The sequence below is a fragment of the Onthophagus taurus genome, chromosome 7 (genome assembly GCF_036711975.1).
Source record: "Onthophagus taurus isolate NC chromosome 7, IU_Otau_3.0, whole genome shotgun sequence".
In the NCBI taxonomy this organism is placed as follows: domain Eukaryota; kingdom Metazoa; phylum Arthropoda; class Insecta; order Coleoptera; family Scarabaeidae; genus Onthophagus; species Onthophagus taurus.
Window position 1 is genome coordinate 35372445 of NC_091972.1, and position 19047 is coordinate 35391491.

A 19047-nucleotide genomic window follows, 5' to 3' on the forward strand; every position below is an offset into this window, starting at 1 on the left:
TGGAGTTATTCTCTAGATTCTAGATGAACGTTATCCGGTAGGAAGACTATCAACCACTTTAACTAGTGGTGGTAAAAGTGTGCTTTAGTTAAAGACAAATAGAAAAGTTCTCCCTATTAATTTCTTTAAAACCTATTCTATATAAATCAACGTTTATTTTATTTTTTAATGGCAGCAATATCAAGTGAAAACCCTCATAAAACCCCAATAACAAAGTTTTACAACGCTTGTATTGGTTTTGAGTTGTAGGTACGAAGGATCTCTTCGGAAAGCGTAGCAGTGAAGCTTCTTGATGGTGAGGAGCTTCTTTGCCGCGGGGGCAAAGAAGCGACCGTCCTCGTACCTCGGTACACTCCGCGTACCTTCAGCCATTGGTCCACGCGGTAGGATGCTGCTGCCGTCGCGGTCCCACCACCGGCGTTTTGGAGCCCCTGAGGGGGAGCAGCGGAGCCCGCGGCTGCGCGACTCTTCAGTAGTCATTCGGTCGGCCGATTGTACGTACCAGAACGTTCCCTTGTCCGTATAGTGTTTATTATAAAATAAACCCGCGACCGTGCGAACCATAACAATATCAAAAAAATAGTATTAATAATAATTAAACCGGAATACTAAAATAACACGTTCATTAAAAATAATTTTCATTTATAAATAATATTTAAAACGGGGAAAAATCTTTTTCCTTTCCATGTGCTCAACGGGTCCCGATGCGGGCTTTAAACTCTTGTGATGATGTGCAGTGTCGTGTGGCGCCTGTTGTGTAGGAGCATGACCCATGGATATTTATTACAGTTCTTCTTGTTGCTACTCAACTTGCTCCAGGTAAAAAAAAAAGTTTAAGTAAACAACAAACCACCCAACAACACACGTTATAAGAGTCTCCGAGATCTGGTCGTTTTTTGGTTAATTTTCTTGTGGAACTTTTTTGATGAGAATTGAAGGAATTAAGCGGTGCTTTCCGTGAAGCGAACCTGTTGCGAACCCGTCTTTAACGTCGATTACAGGTTTCCGTCTTCGGCGTGAGTTCTCTCGGTGGCCGACGTCTCTCCGCACTCTCGGCCCCTCAAGCTTGTAAACAAACGGCGTCTCGTTCTATTTTAGAGGTTACGGATAATAATAGAGTTGGTTTTCCGAAAAGTCGTAAACACAGTTCGATTTGGTAACTTACGCCAGAACTCGCGCTTTCATCTAAATTGTTCTCATTTCAATCTGTTTATATTCAAACTTATTTTCGTTAATTTTAACTCACATCAGTATTTATAATGTTCTTCTTACCAAATATTCCCTCTTTACTCATTTATGAGTCCGGTTACTTTTATGTTATGTCTTAAGGTTGAATCGCTAAAACTTTATTTAAACTTTTGGAGTTTTACAACAAAGTAATGTTCAAAGTTCTAAAACTTTCGTTACTAAAGCTTTCTGATTGCAGATTTTATCACGCAATAGAAGAATAGGTTTTTCAAAACTTGAATTGCTTTTGCAGATATTTAAGTGTGTAGGAATAGTTGATGAACAAAGCATAACATTACACAAGAGATCATGAATCGTTAGTGTATAAGGATTGACACAGTATGTTACCAATATTCTTATATGAGATAAAACATGTTAATACCAACAAAATTTTCACCATCATTTTAAAAGCTCACTAAATTTTTGTTAACATTTTTATATTCTACAAGTTTAATACAATCTCTTAAAAAGAAGTGTTTCAATTATAATTTGATATCAAAATCGCTTCATAATTTGCATAAATGGCTCTTAAATGATTATTTAAATTTTATGCATGAGTTTAACGTCAAAACAAATTTTTGATTTTTTTCCCATCATATTTATAATCCAATTTTACAAATGCTGTTTATCATTTTAAACAAGATATTTCAGCTTTACTTTGAGTGATTTTTAATGATTATCTACACTTTGATGTTAAACTAAAAATAACGAAAACTTTATACATTATTTTATAGAAAAATGTTTCAATTTTAATTTAGTATCATATTTGCATCATAAATTACTTAAAAAACTTATCGACGACTTTCCGACTGTTTTTCACACATTTTTACAATCCAACCCAACATATATTACATATTATTTTAAGATAACATAACATAATATGTATAAATAAGTTTTCCACTATTTTTTAAGTATTGATCTTCATTTAGCCGTTATGAATATGTCAAGACAACTTTACAACATGTATTAGACATCATTTTGAAGTGGAAATATTCAGCTTTAATTTGTGATAAAAATCTTTTCTTAATTATCGGAAATAATCCCTCCAGGAATTTTTCACATATCACTTTACAAGAGGTCAATCGCCAATTATATCTATCGGTACAATAAAGATTAAATAACTTTAAGTTTTCTGTGAATTATATTATTTAAAAATTAATTTTGCTTGGAAATGAACCACAGTTGATTAATATAAAAAGTTATATATTGGGTAAAATGGTTCTAATAATTTGTAATGGTTAAATCTGTAAAATGTAACATCTTTAACAATATCTCAAACGCATTACGACTCACACATTGCCAAACACTTCCGACATCGTAATTCACTTCCGGGGCTAATAATCACGAAGATTTTTCATACGAATTTTGCTCATGTAAATCAACACCTATCATATGTATAATTTTAATCTGTAGGTGGTTAACGCCTCATACGAGGTGTTATGGAAATTATGTCGTTATTCATAACAAATTGTGTTAACTTGACAACTGTGTGTGATTTTATAGAGATAAAGCAAAAACATTGTATGTTAAATATCGTAATAGTAAATTTGATTGTAATGAATCCAGAGGATCTGTAAATGTTGTACATATTTGCCGTAGTTGTGACACAGCATTTAGTTACAGTATTTAAGCTTTTCGTGAAAAACATGTTTTAAATTTGGACACATTTGCAGAAAAATTCACACTCTAAGAAATTTTGAGTCTCAAAATTCATTCTGTGAATAGTTGGTATAACTAAAATAAAAATACTTTTTATTAATATCATTCAAAACATATTTTGTTGTTAAGTATTGCAAATTTGAAATATGTATTTGGCTTTTTGAATCGCATAAGTTAGTAGTAATTATAGTTGGGTTATAGTCATTTGCTGATAACGTTTTGTTGATTCATTACAAATAATTGTCGTTAACAATATTATCTCTAAACATTTTTAGTTTTTTAGTTATAATAAACATTTGTTTTCTACAATCATCAATTTACAAATTTCGAGTTTGAATGGTTTATAACTGAAAATGCCATACAGTTAGAAGAAAATCGTTTACGCATTACGTTTTTATGGTTTATTAAGAACACTTTTCATTAATACTATTCTCATCCCCTGTTTTAAATTTTTGAGTTAAAAATCATTTTGTTCTTAAACACGTAAAGTTTAAATTTTGTTGAAGTTTAATCCCGCTGGGTATAATACTTAATAACCATAATAAAATTTTGTGAGTTCATTACTAATAATTTTCATTCACAATATTATCTGCTAGCATTTTTCTTTTTTAAGTTATACCTAATACATATTTTTATGCAAAATATCTAATTCATTAGAGATTTTGGAATTTAATGATTTATAACTAAAGGTGCGGTATAGTTAGAAAAAATCGTTTGTAAATTATCTTTTTGTGCTTTACTATACACAATTTTTATTTATATCATTCTCACCCACGGTTTTTTATTTTTGAATTAAAAATATTTTGTTATATTTGTTAAATCGGGTACGTTTGTAATAATTAGTTGGGTTATAATCTTTCACTGATAACGTCCTGTTGATGCATTACAAATAATTTTCATTCACAGCATTATCTTCTAATTGTTTCTCCGATATACATAATAATTTCTAAAATCATCAATTTAAGGATTTCGCATTTTATGGTTTATATCTATAATTGCGATATGGTAGAAAAAAGTCCTTTATGGATTATGTTTTAATAATTTATTATGAACTTTTTGTTTATATTATTATCGTCTAGAGTTTTTAATTTATGAGTTATAAACCATTTTGTTGTTAAACACCCAAACTTTGAATTTTTTTTTGATTTTAAATCCGCTAGGTTGGTAACAACCATAGTTAGGTAAAAATCGCTCTCGTATAACGTTCTATTGATGCATTATAAATAATTTTCATTCACAGCATTATCTCGTAACATTTATTGTTTCTCCAATATACATAATAATTTCTAAAATCATCAATTTTGAGATTTCATATTTTATGGTTTATAACTAAAATTGCGATATAGTTAGAAAAAAATCCTTTATGGATTATGTTTTAATAATTTATTATGAACTTTTTTTGTTTATATTATTATCGTCTAGAGTTTTTAATTTTTGAATTATAAACCATTTTGTTGTTAAACACCTAAACTTTGAAATTTTGGGATTTTAAATACGCTAAGTTGGTAACAACCATAGTTAAGTAAAAATCGCTTTCGTATAACGTTCTGTTGATGCATTACAAATAATTTTCATTCACAGCATTATCTCCTAACATTTATTGTTTCTCAGATATACATAATAATTTTTAAAATCATCAATTATTTGATTTCGCATTTTATGGTTTATAACTAAAATTGAGATATAGTTAGAAAATAATTCTTTATGGATTATGTTTTAATAATTTATCATGAACTTTTTTTGTTTATATTATTATCGTCTAGAGTTTTTAATTTTTTAGTTATAAACCATTTTGTTGTTAAACACCTAAACTTTGAAATTTTGGGATTTTAAATCCGCTAAGTTGGTAACAACCATAGTTAAGTAAAAATCGCTTTCGTATAACGTTCTGTTGATGCATTACAAATAATTTTCATTCACAGCATTATCTCCTAACATTTATTGTTTCTCAGATATACATAATAATTTTTAAAATCATCAATTATTTGATTTCGCATTTTATGGTTTATAACTAAAATTGAGATATAGTTAGAAAAAAATCCTTTATGAATTATGTTTTAATAATTTATTATGAACTTTTTTTGTTTATATTATTATCGTCTCGAGTTTTTAATTTTTGAGTTATAAACCATTTTGTTGTTAAACACCTAAACTTTGAAATTTTTGGATTTTAAATCCGCTAAGTTGGTAACAACCATAGTTAAGTAAAAATCGCTTTCGTATAACGTTCTGTTGATGCATTACAAATAATTTTCATTCACAGCATTATCTCCTAACATTTATTGTTTCTCCGATATACATAATAATTTCTAAAATCATCAATTTTGAGATTCCGCATTTTATGGTTTATATCTAAAATTGCGATATAGTTAGAAAATAATTCTTTATGGATTATGTTTTAATAATTTATCATGAACTTTTTTTGTTTATATTATTATCGTCTAGACTTTTTAACTTTTGTGTTATAAACCATATTGTTGTTAAACACCTAAACTTTGAAATTTTTTGGATTTTAAATCCGCTAGGTTGGTAACAACCATAGTTAGGTAAAAATCGCTATAGTATAACGTTCTGTTGATGCATTACAAATAACTATTATCTGTATCACAATCTCCTAACATTAATTGTTTCTGCGATATACATACATAATAATTTCTAAAATCATCAATTTTGAGATTCCGCATTTTATGGTTTATATCTAAAATTGCGATATAGTTAGAAAATAATTCTTTATGGATTATGTTTTAATAATTTATCATGAACTTTTTTTGTTTATATTATTATCGTCTAGACTTTTTAACTTTTGAGTTATAAACCATATTGTTGTTAAACACCTAAACTTTGAAATTTTTTGGATTTTAAATCCGCTAGGTTGGTAACAACCATAGTTAGGTAAAAATCGCTCTCGTATAACGTTCTATTGATGCATTACAAATAATTATTATCCGTACCATAATCACATAACATTTTTAGTTTTCGAGTTATAATTTATTAACATTTTTATCCGAAAGGGTCAATAGCAGTTTTGCGAAATAGTTGGATAGATATCGTTTATGGTTTATGTTTTTGGGATGCAATTACAGTTTTTGATAATATCACTCTTACAAAAACGCCAGACAGTTGAGTGTAGACCTCTTGTATTTGAAATAGGAGTTAATTTGTCCCACTCATGTATAAAAAATTTATTATAAGAATTGATTAATTCTTTAATTGTTACTATTAAAAAACTACTTTATATAAAATAAGCATAAAGTCGAAATTTTTTTTAAGTTACACCCGTTACAAGTTCAACTTGAACCTTCCTTTCTTCTCATTTGAACACATTAAGCAATGTCGTTAAGCACCTCTAATCGAATATAAGTCACGATACGAGTTCAACAAAATATTCCAAAGCGAAAACAAAAAACAAATTCGAGTCATCGCCAATCTCGTTTATCTCGGATTAATGAGACTCTGTTGTATATCTAAATGTATATCTCCATCTGTGATAGTTTTTAATGAAGAAAACCTGCTATATCAAGATTTAAGAGCTTTTTACAAAAAATGGTAACAACTAAGGTTGAGTTTATTATCAATTACGGTTTTTCGATTCATTATTAACAATTTTTATGAATAAAGTGAATCCCCATGAGCTTCAAGTTTTAAGTTATCATCAGTTTTGTGTTTCTTGCTTAGTACTAAAATATGGTCAAATATAGGTTTTAATTGGTTACAAATTACGTTTCTTTGATTTAATTTAAATTATTTATGTACATAACGCATTTATCCATCGCTTTTAAATCTTGACAAAAGCAGACCCAACTTTTAATAGCAATTTTTGAAAAAACATGTTTTTACTATTTGATTTATGTGATAAAGTTAGTTAAGGATTGCGATAAAAGATAAATCCTACAAAATTCATTATAGTTATACAATAAATAAAAAAAACGAAATGTAATAAGATTAATAAATTGAAATGTTTTATGTGTTTTGTTAATTTATCTAAATTGAAATTAAAATGGTCTCATTTTGACCTACTGGGTTCGTGTTAACAGCCTAATAAATTTAAAAGCTAATTTTAAACCGTAAATAGCTCACCGAGTATTCCTTTTATTACCAAAAACATAAACACACAACGTATAAAAAAACTAAATAAACAAACAAAACCAAAGTTACTGATCCTCTCCAACCAACCAACCAACCACGATTAGAGTTTACTACACCACTAATTGTAAGTGTAGGGATCTTAAGATAATAAACAGCCAAAGAGTGCGTATCGTAGACATGTAATTATATACATTGTTGTGGTTGTGCATTAAATATAAAAAAAATGAATGATATTAGATAATTTGTTGAATGGATTACTCATGCGAATGGAGTGTATGCAAAAAAGATTTTTTTGTTTTCTTGAATGGACGAGAACGGTTTTGAAATCGCATCTTCGCCGTAACGTTGTTGGCTCCATTGTGTTTGATGTATTGTAAACGAAGCACGTATTTACATATTAAAGAGACGAAGAAGAAGATGGTGGCGAATCAAAAAAACAAAGAACCGAACCTTGACTTATCAACGGTTTTCATCGGCATCTTCTCCCCTCGTACATTTATACCTAACTCAAAGGACTCCGGCAACAACACGTAACAGTATCTTAAAATTTAGTGGATTCTTGATCGAAACATTAGATAAAGAAAAAGGGGTTTTCTACTTTAAAATAAATCGTTATGGTTTTGTGTTTACGTTTCTCAAACTGTCCGAAATAAAACGAAATTATGATTACCATAAAGTTAATATTTTGGATGATCACATAATCCAATTTTTATAACGCATTTCGTATTCTCGTGTAACCTTCGCCAATAACAAACCATTGATAATAAAACGCTCCTAAATTTTTCACATCCAGGATGTTTTCATTACACCAGAACCGTCGGCCGTTCTAATAAACGGAGTTTATTAATATTTCAGTCAGCAATAATCCTGTTATAAGGGTGCACGTTACAATGTCCCGAGAAAATGTTTAAATTTTTACGGTTGCGTCCCGATTTTGATGAGGAACACTTCTTCTTTGAGCGGCACGGTCGCCGCTCGACTTTCGACCAAACGATAAATTGCGAAAAAATTGAGATGCAAATGGGTTCGAAGCCTCTTCGAACATCCGCTATCGTAACTTAATGTAGATAATGACGTCGTTTTATCCAGGAAAATTGGTCCTTCGAACCTTTAGGCTAGAGGAAGGAGAACCGTTTATTCAAAACCAATTTTTGGTTATTGCCATTCGCGGATGTTGAAGGAAAAATATGTTGTTAATTTATTATAATCGAATTCATCATTTTTTATATCTGATATTAATCAATCTGAAGAGTTAAAATTTATGTTGGAAATTTAGATTTTGTTTGATCACAATTTTAAATCAATCATCTAAATTTAATGGTAATATGTAGAGCAACCAAAAATATATTTTCTAATTCTCTTTTAGTTTGTATAAGCCGAACTAATAAATATCTCGTGTATAGAAATATATCATTTCTCATTTACTTTGTTTATCCTCACCTATTGATTTAAAAGATATATAGTGAATTTCACTTAAGATGCAATATACTAAAAATATATTTCCGTAGAAACCAGGGCGTGTCTACTTACTTTGTTCCACATAAAATGCAACATGTCTAAATGTTTCTAATGTTAATGTTAGTTTTAGTGACAGTGTAGCGCCAGTTAACATAAGATATCACTATGTTTTTATTGAACTAACACTAGACCTAGAACTAGAAAGTATCAGAATGTTTCTAGATCTAAGTCTAGTGTTAGTTCTAGTTTTACACTTGCGCTAACACGTCTAGCACGTCTTTCAAGACGGCTAAACTCGAATGATTCTAGTTCTAGGTCTTTTATTAGTTCCAGTATTGCATTAACACTATCATCAGAACTAACACAAGACCTAGAACTAGAATCGTTCGGGTTTAGTCGTCTTTTGAGACGTGCGTCTAAATCTGAATGGTCCTAGTTCTCGGTCTAGCGTTAGTTCTAGTATTGCACTAGCACTATCACTAGATCTAACACAGAACCTTGAACTAGAATCATTCGGGTTTAGCCATCTTGAAACACGTGCGGCTAAACCTGAATGATTCTAGTTCTAGGTCTTGTGTGAGTTCTAGTATTCCACTAGCACTATCACTAGAACTAACACAAGACCTAGAACTAGAATCATTCGGGTTTAGCCGTCTTTTGAGACGTGCGGCTAAATCCGAATATTTCTAGTTCACGGTCTAGCGTTAGTTCTAGTATTGCACTTGCATTATCACGTCTAGCACGTCTTTCAAGACGCCTAAACTCGAATGATTGTAGTTCTAAGTGTTGTGTTAGTTCTGGTATTGCTATCATTAGTACTAAGATAAGACCTAGAACTAGAATCATTCGGCTTTAGCCGTCTTGAAAGACGTGCGGCTAAACCCAAATGCTTCTAGTTCTAGGTATAGTGTTAGTTCTAGTTTTACACTAGCACTATCACTAGATCTAACACAGAACCTAGAACTAGAATCATTCGGGTTTACCCATCTTGAAACACGTGCGGCTAAACCTGAATGATTCTAGTTCTAGGTCTTGTGTGAGTTCTAGTATTGCACTAGCACTATCACTAGAACTAACACAAGACCTAGAACTAGAATCATTCGGGTTTAGCCGTCTTTTGAGACGTGCGGCTAAATCCGAATATTTCTAGTTCTCGGTCTAGCGTTAGTTCTAGTATTGCACTTGCATTATCACGTCTAGCACGTTTTTCAAGACGGCTAAATTCGAATGATTCTAGTTCTAAGTCTTGTGTTAGTTCTGGTATTGCATTAGCACTATCATTAGTACTAACACAAGACCTAGAACTATTCTAATTCTAGCCGTCTTGAAAGACGTGCGGCTAAACCCGAATGATTATAGTTCTAGGTCTTGTGTTAGTTCTAGTATTGTATTAGCACTATCATTAGAACTAACACAAGACCTAGAACTATTCTAATTCTGGGTCTTGTGTTAGTTCTAATTTTAATTGTTATTTTGCGTTAGATTATGGTATATTTTTATTGAACAAAAAGTAGAACTTAGAACTAGAAACATTCGGGTTTATCTGTATATATCTTATTATATATATAACGTATATATAGCTTGTTATATGGCATATTTTCATAATTAAACAGCTTATTTTGATTATTATAGAACATTTTTTAAGCACTTAAACTACCATTCTTGGAGCATATTTTTGATTGTCCTAGTAATAAGTAATAAGTCAAGGTTTTTTTTATGGAATTAAAAAATCAATTCGAAACGATTTCTAAGTAACGATCATAACAAACTTCTTGTAATCACTTAACAGTTGAGTTAACTTAAAATTTCTAATTAGTTCCACTCTAAATAATCGAGAGGAAGAACTTTACGAGTTTATTCTCAATAACATCCCACATTTTCAACAAAAACAAAAAAATATACGAATTTCCAACATTATTAATTGCGATGTTAGACCTTACTCGAGTAAGTTATAATTAACCTGACGTTAGTGCCCGTTAAGCACATACATCGTTTCCTTCCCCGGTTAGATTGGATACCCTGCTTTTTCACGCGATGAAGACTCCACAACATGAGGAGGAGGAGGATGAGAGTTTAGCAATTATGCTCCGGGATAATTGGTTTAGTAAAGAGATGAACGACGATCGCTACAACGATGGTTTGTTAGTTGGGTTGGGTTTTGTATCTCGTCTGAAGGGTTGGGTTGCAGGAAAACCACCGTTTCCTTTTCAGATCGGACGCTGCCGGTTTGATCAAAACACCTGAACGGAATTACAATATAATTTGCAGGCGTTCTTTCTCTCTCTGTCGGCTTTAATGTTTTTTAGTCGTTGAGGGACCGGCCACAAACCGCCATACGATATTGCACTTCCACCACCGTATCGTTACCATACGCGCACCCGACACCTGATCTTTGAAAACTCTTCGGATATAACCTTACAGAAACTTATACGAACATTTTGCGCGACAATTACACCAAACTGTCACGGTTCTAAGGAATTATATAAAGAAGTTTGGTTTTGTTAAACAGGTACATAAACAAGATTATTTTCTTAAAATTATTATTACAAATATATTAACTTTCGTGAAGCTCTAATTACGATGCCATTTTTAGTTCTTATAGAAAAGAGAAAATTCAAGTGGTACCGTTAAGCCCATTTCTAAATTCTCTAATAATCGGATTATTTCTTGAATTCTAACATCGTGAAAAATGATGATTGGCGGTCACGGTTGATTTTCCCAAATACAGTCAAAGAAAAAATCCTTCTTTTCTATAAATCGACTTATTAAATTTCGCAACGGTTGTCATTTCTCGTAAAGATTTTTTACCTTCACGAACCGAGTTTCGAATCGTTTTGGATTCGGGTGGGAAAAAATCGTAAATGTCGTAAAAAGAAATTTAACGGTTAATAACATAGGAGACCGACAATTTATTAGTTCTATTACGGTAAATTTTCCCTGAAATCCGGACCAAAAACGTTTACATAATTCCCTTCGAACGGAAACATTTTCTTTTTCATAGTTTCTCGAGACTCTATTATGGGCAATTAGTGAATGGTCGCTGATTCGGTTTTGGGACAAGGGAGAATGAGATCTTTTTTGAAAGTGGCGCACGAGAAGCACCGCGTTCGTGGGAAAATTGTTTAAAATTGCACAACGATGGTTTTTATTTTCCAAAGCTGTTTCCGTTGTACCATTCGCCCTGAATGTTAAATAAGCTTTGGATGATACCGATGTGAATAAATAGAATAAGGAAGGACGAACATAATACATAAATAACGTAACAGAGATCGACTGGGCTAGACTTATTGTTCTCACTGCAAGAAGTCAGATCAGATCGGTCAACACGCGATACGAACACCGCTTGAATAACCAAATAGGAATCGTATTTTTAACACGATTCGGTTAAAGTTAGACGAACTTCCAAAATAAACAGTTTGTATTCAACTTCGATATTTTTACAAGATAATTTAAATTGTTTGAGTGGTTGTTTTGAATATAAAATAAATTATATAACTTTTAAAATTTGGATTTTTCCACCAAATACAAAGATATCCTCCTGCATATCTTGCGTGTTCTTCACATATCTCCACTGCCTCCCGATACTTGAGTAATCGCTCTCCGGTAGGAGTAAAAAAATCAAGCAGCAGCGATAAACCGTGAGAACTGGTTGGGACCGTATTTAGAGTAGTGTAGTTTCCAAATTTTTGTCCGTCGAGAGAAACAGAACGGAACGTAAAGCGAGATTTTCGGAGACCTCCACTTGAAAAGAGACACACATTTAAATCCCAACAGTGTTCCCAAGTTGAGAGCAGAGATTAGTTCAGGGTCACGGTACTCTCACAAACTCGGGAGGTGCATAACCTCAGCTAGTGGAACATCTGCCAAACGGTGAGTGCCTCAATTAGGACTCGGTGTGTGTGCGTATACCGGTCTCTTGCTGCTCATGATAATAATAAATCTAGATTTGATGAATGTTACTGGTAGCGGAATACCAAATGAAAGAAAATGAATCATTTTATAAAGAGGTGAAGAATTTTTTTATAATGTTTTGAATTGTTAAAGTCATCTAAGCAGGTGATCTATTTGTACATTAATTAATTATTTCATTAAGAATAAATGCATTAAAACGCTTTTTCACCATTTAAAACCAACTTGGTTTATTAAATTTTAGAAAGAAGTTTCGACACTTCCGCATGAGTAATACTTCTGATTACATTATAAGTAGCGCTTCAGATTTCTTTGGATCTTTTTTACCTTGAATTATCTATAACAATTATTATCAAAATTGGGCAGAATGGATTTTGTTGTGCAAATTATGTCCATGCTTTTGAAAAGCGATGGAGGAATATGGCCACTACAATTACAGCGCCCTGGTTGCATTGTCAGAATAAAACATTAGGATCTAGACATTGTACAACATATTGTAGATGTACTTTTACTGACATAAGACTTCGTAGCCAAGGTCGCTTTGCGGGCGAGGCGGTACATTTTGCAAGCGAAGAGGAGCAATATAATGATTATAATAAAATTACAGTGCCTCAGCAACAAAAGACTGTCTTGAGTCTTTAGATTGGCAAGGATGAAACAAAGCTATCCTTAGCTTATTGTTTATTAAGTTAGCAAAGGAGATATACTTTGTAGCTGAAGTCGCTTTGCAGGCGGGAGCACATTTCAATTCTTAAACCAAACAAGTTAATTGACGATTGCAATAACATTACAGTGCTTCGACAGCAAAAGACTTCAACTGGAGTCTCTAGATTGGCAAGGATGAAGCAACGCTATTTTAGCATATAACTATTATACATTAAGATATATTTTGCTGACAAGACGCAAGTGGCCACGTCTAGAATTTGTAAGGGGTATAACTAAATTATCGTGAGCTTGATATACACACGATTATTGTATATTGAAGCTCAATAGATATGTTTTTACTACTCGAAAGAAATTGTGGGCGCTACATCCTAGATTGTAAAGCGTAATGGAGTATGTATCTCCTGAAATATATCTGGAAAATATTGTAATCTAAAACTCAATATTCGTTTCGGAGGTTATAATATTGTTATTATTCCAAGACTTAAAAATAACGTAAGTATTTCTTGCCGTTACTCAAGACATGAGTCAGTCCTTTTACCGTTAACACCCGCCACATAACCTCAGTATGTAAAAGCAGATATCTGTTTTGTATATCTATGTTAATACAAAGCTTTTCTATCAAAGTTTTACTTCTGCTTGCACTTTTGTGAACCACTGAAATAAAGATCACGGTAGAGAAGTGCTGGAAAAGGTGAGCTGGTGACATAATCCGTACAGAACTAGGATCTATTAGCCAATCGAAAAGAAATCACTAAACTCTTTAATACTCTTTCAAGTATTCCATTACATGTTTTCATAAAAAATAGTTTATGAAACGACTAGAGTAAATAAGCTTACGAAACAAAACGAATGAAATTGTCTCAATTATTCCAAAACTTTTGAATGATATGATAAGATTTAAAAGAACTAAGTTAATATATTTGAGTAATCCATAAAACTTGGGGAACTTTTTGCAGATAATATTACCATCTTTCCTCTCCAGTTTGTGTTAATCAGTTGATAAAATCACGTAAAACTGTGTGGTTTCTAATTAGATATCGAGGTCAAGAATATAATAACAGGATTAATAACAGGACTCTTGTTGACAAAATTAATAATAATACCTGCGACAAATGGTATTTAAGATTCATTGATAAACCTAACAAGATGTAACAAAATCACACATTCAAATTTTTATTATGGTCTCATAATTTAAATCGAAAATCTCCATAAAAAACGAGTTACCAGTTTACAGCAACCTTCCACTGAGAACTTCAGCTTCCGACGAGCTACTATTTGGCTACTACAAGGACATTATTTTTTTTATGAAACCCTCATAAAGATAAGAAATATTCTTAAATCAGGCGGTTTTAAAAGCTTGATTGATAACTAACCGCTGAAATTGATGTTAGAAAGAGTCACAACAATTAAAATTAATCGAATTACTTCATTTATAAAGTTAATATATCATCTGATATATGATATTATCGGAAAAGTGTGATGATAGCTTGGGGTAAAAGATCTAATAAATGTTTATGAATATTTGTAGTTTATGTAAGTCGAGGTGATTCAACTCTACTACAACGAATAACGAAATTTAATGTCTGCATCGATATCATACCAAGAAAATTTACCTGAAATTGTTTCATGAAGTTTCATGCTTATTAAGTAAGTAAGCTCAATTTGCTAAGAACCCTATCATGAAGATATCTCGTCTTTTTGCAAACTATCAATGTATTTCGACAACTTGAACTAGTCTACGTGCTTCACAATATTCTGTGCTTCTGATTAGCAGTTTGATGTGAATTGGAAGATGTTTGAAATCACTTACAGATGACTCTTTTCTTTGCGAGTAGAATGTAAGGATCCATATGAGCAAAACCTCAAAGATTTGATCTTTCAGAAACAGTGGAAGCTTCAGTATTAGTTAATTTTAGCAGCTATGGTTTAGTAATAGTATGTGACATTTAAATGCAGCTCTTTGAACGTTGCAGAATAGCAAGGAAAAAAAGTAAATTGATTCATGGCATTACGTGATGACATTCTTCTTACGTGGAAAATCATGAAATCGTGATGATAAAGTATGTTGATAGATAAACATTTCGTGATTCAGATGCAAAAGACAAACATCAGTAGATGTTAATCAGTGATCCTTTATAGGCCATCAATGTTATTATAATTGTGTTGCTTGAGGTTAGATTTTTGGTAACTACTGTGCTAAAGTGCAATGACGCAAATGCAGTATTTGTGATCAAAACGATCTTATATCAAATTTTTTAGCAACAATATTAATATCAAAGTAGTTATCTTAGGATTATTGCTGTAATTTGAACTTCCAAAAGACGAAATCGGTATCGGGTCTACAAACAGCTTGAATTATCTCTTAGATTGTCTAAAAGTTTGTTGGTGATGAAACAATAAAGCTTAATATTTTAAAAACGTTTCTAAAGGATTAATAACTATTATGTATAAGCAGATTTATTTGTGCTATTTGACATGTGAGGTTTAATTGCCAAGTTCATAATCAGTCTGATTTTTTAAAACAAATCTGTTTGAGTTGGGTTGAGAAACTAATTCTTTCATTATAAAATTATTGTGGAAAACGCGATATGGGTTGAGTTGATTAACATAATTTGTTTCCAATTTACAATTCTGTATACAATGAAATTAAATCCACGGAGGTTTCAGCAAGAGACGAGATCCAAACCAAATTCCTAAAATAGTTCTCGCAAACTTCGTGGTCGTTGTGAAACGTAGACACCATGGTTAAGATGATTTGTGATGATAGTTAAACCTCAATCCTCAAATGGTTTTATTAGATCTTGAACCCGTAATTATTAATAAAATATTTATATTTACTATAATATTTATATTCATATGACATGATTATAATATAACGAAGATGTCTCATTAAAATGGTGAGACTTAATACATCAAATACTTGTTATGGAATTCTTCTCACCTTCAAAATCGAATATTTGATGTTAATTGGCTACAACGGCACAAGGCGAAAGAAGAACGACGATTAACTTATTAACGGCGACATTTGCATACCCATTAAAAGAGAGTCCATTGAGCTTGAGCCATTGTGTAATTGGCTTTTGTTGAAGCGCAACGCAGCGCCGATAGAGGAGAGGAACAAGCATCTTGGGTTGGCAAAATTGCACAACAGAGGCCGGCAGCCGACCGTGTGTATTCATTCATCTTCTTCGGGCTCGCGATTCCATCTTGAACATCCTCTAATGCGAACGCCGATCTTTTGTCGCCTCTGATTCCCACATACGGTTAATTTGATTCTTATAGCGCATTGTTCGCTTAATAGGGCTTAATTTATACCATTCAGAGTGAATTAGGTGTTTGTTCAGTGGCCGCGAGAGACTACAGTTCGAAGTTTGAATTTATAAGAGGAAATACTTGATAACTATATAATATAATCAAACTTCTTAAGATTTTTAACCGTTTCTTTAGAAAGCACCTAGTTGGTTATTCGTTATAAATATTTAACAGTGTGTTGTTACGTACCGGATTATTTCTATGGTTAATTAGTGTGCATAATGAGCGACAATCGCCTATTAATCATGTAAACAATAGTTTGTAATTAACGGGAGATCGGTTGCTGTCCTGCTAGGAAGAGGAATAATTTACCAATTTATCCGCAACATCTGCTACATTTTCGAGGTGCATAAGCTACCGTTAAGAAACCCATCAAATCCGCAAGGATATAGGGGAGAAATTAGTCAAAGTAATAACGGTTTAACTGACAGTGCTATCTATCGGATACTTCATTCACCTTGTGTTAAGGTAATTTATGTTATGAAGCAAATGAAAGCGATTATCTTGTCAGTTATATCGAAGATGAAGATTAGAACCAGTAATGAGCATGGGAGAAATGAAAATAAAATTGAAGTTTAAGTAGATTAAGAAATAAAAACTCGAAGAATTTTTTGATAACATTTAGTGATAATTTTGTAATAAAACACCCGGTGAAAGAATTCTTAGAAATCTCCAAATAGTAACTAAGCTATTTGAAAACTACCAGCAACTAAAAAGAATTAAAAACTAGAAGATCCACGTCCAGACGAATTAAACAGCAGGAAGAAAACAGATACAATCTGAATCCTCGTAAAAGAACCGTCCTTAGTCTACGGACTTCAAGATTAAACGTCCAAAACGTCACTTGGAACGATTGAAGAGTTAGACCGAAGGCACAGTTACGCAATGAAAAGAAGAGAAAGAAGAGGATCAAGAAGGAGAAGAAGAAACGCATAGCACGCTCGTCCCCGCGTGCTCTACGCAGAAAGAGAATGGCTCCCAATATTTATACTCCTATACATATTTATTTAACGTCCACTTCTGTCCGGTCCGAAGAACACCGAACCACGTCTGCATGGCGTGCGTGAAGCAATCTCACCTCAAACGCTACAAGAAAAAAGAACTGAAGCAAACCAACAAGACTCGGTTGGTTGCTTCACGGCAATCATGACGACTTTTTGAAGATTTCTTAAAAAGCTTGTAAAGTTATTATTTAGTTTGAATAAATAACGAAATGGAATAAGCTACAATAATAATAAAACCCATACTGCACATAATGCGGCTACTTCCTACGTAAAATCTACTCACATAATTGTCCGAGAACGATGGTAAATATTTACTTGAGATAAAAAAGCAGAAAGTTCTCACGGCATTCCAGAAATTATACCCACGAGCTCTGAGCACGCATGAACACGTCACAATCGTCGCCGCCCGGCGACAATTGATAGCGTAAATCAATTAAAACGATTTAAATAAATTAATACGACTCAATGTTGCAAATTATACAAGAAAATCTACTAACCGCGCCATGCGTTATTGAACGCAAAGTCGACTGTCGGTTTATTTATCACCACCATTTATGTACATTTGTATAATGAGATTTTACAACGTTTACTAGAACATATCAAATCGCTTTTTGTTGCAGAAGAATTTACGGAAATGTTTCTAATTTATTATCCTAAGATTTATGTGTGTAGGTTATCTTTAAGAATGTAAAGTAGTTTTTGTAAAAGTTACGGTTAATTATTGAGTTATTCGATTAATTAAAATGAAAATATAAAAAGGTCATGATTTACATTCTTCTAGAATATAGAATCAACTTGTAATAAATCAATTTTTATCTGTATCAAAACATTCTCACACTCATCACCACAAAAAAATCATATTTTTATTTAAAAAATAAACAAATAATAAACCCGTTCAAAAATCGACAATATTAATATCCACTATCAATCGTAGTAACCTAACATAACACGGAATCTGATAAAAGCGGCGGATTCGGTTTATGTAAATTTGTTTTCGTTCATTTTCGGTTGCTCAGAGAGATCATCATCATCAGATAACGCTTAGATAAATAGCTTAGCGAGGTATAACGACGCTACGGTTTCATAGCACTTCTAAATTCCCCCTAAATTTTTCGATGGATACGTCGGAAGTGGGAAAGTACCTGTATTCTTTTTCATTGTCCTTCGACCGTTAAAAATGACATCAAGCTGTGCACCTAACAATAGTAAAGTGCTCTCTTTATGTTAGGGTGTAAAGCGTCTGACACTGCAAGTGTTTGTTAGATGAGGAAGGGGAACATTAATGGGGAGTATACACTTTATATATTTCATCTTTTATTTGAATCTACATTCAAAGTATAATTCTTAAATATTTCGCTATAACAAATCGATATTAAAAATGTTATAAATTTATGTCACTATTCTTAATTTCAAGAATAAAATAAATAATAATACAAGAATAATATAGTATTGACTGATCGGGACAACTCAAACAGGGACTGACTTTGTTAAAAGACAAGTAGGGCTAATGCACCAATTCGATAAAACAGAATACAGAAGTCCATAATTGACTTGACACTTATGTAACAACAGCCGTTCATTGAGGATTGATACATTGGCTGGATGAATCGTGTATTATCACAATTTCAATCGCATATTTCGTAGGATGATTGGGAAAGTACAATTTGAACGAGCTCGTGGAGGGCTCTTTCTTTTCTGCCTAAATGTTTATTACTTGGATCTCAAG

The 19047-nt window shown here is 32.2% G+C and overlaps 1 protein-coding gene across 3 annotated transcripts in view; it reads left to right on the forward strand.

Annotated features, from left to right (window-relative positions):
• Positions 1 to 476: 476 nt before the first annotated feature.
• Positions 477 to 19047, forward strand: part of LOC111424038 (protein serrate) — a 188851-nt gene continuing 170280 nt past the window's right edge. For 2 of the 3 annotated variants that reach the window (XM_071198214.1, XM_071198216.1), the window contains exon 1: positions 477 to 819. In XM_071198214.1, the coding sequence (XP_071054315.1) occupies positions 727 to 819 (93 nt within the window). In that variant the 5' untranslated portion in view covers positions 477 to 726. The remainder of the gene's footprint in view (positions 820 to 19047) is intronic. The other variant, XM_071198215.1, reaches the window with a different exon arrangement.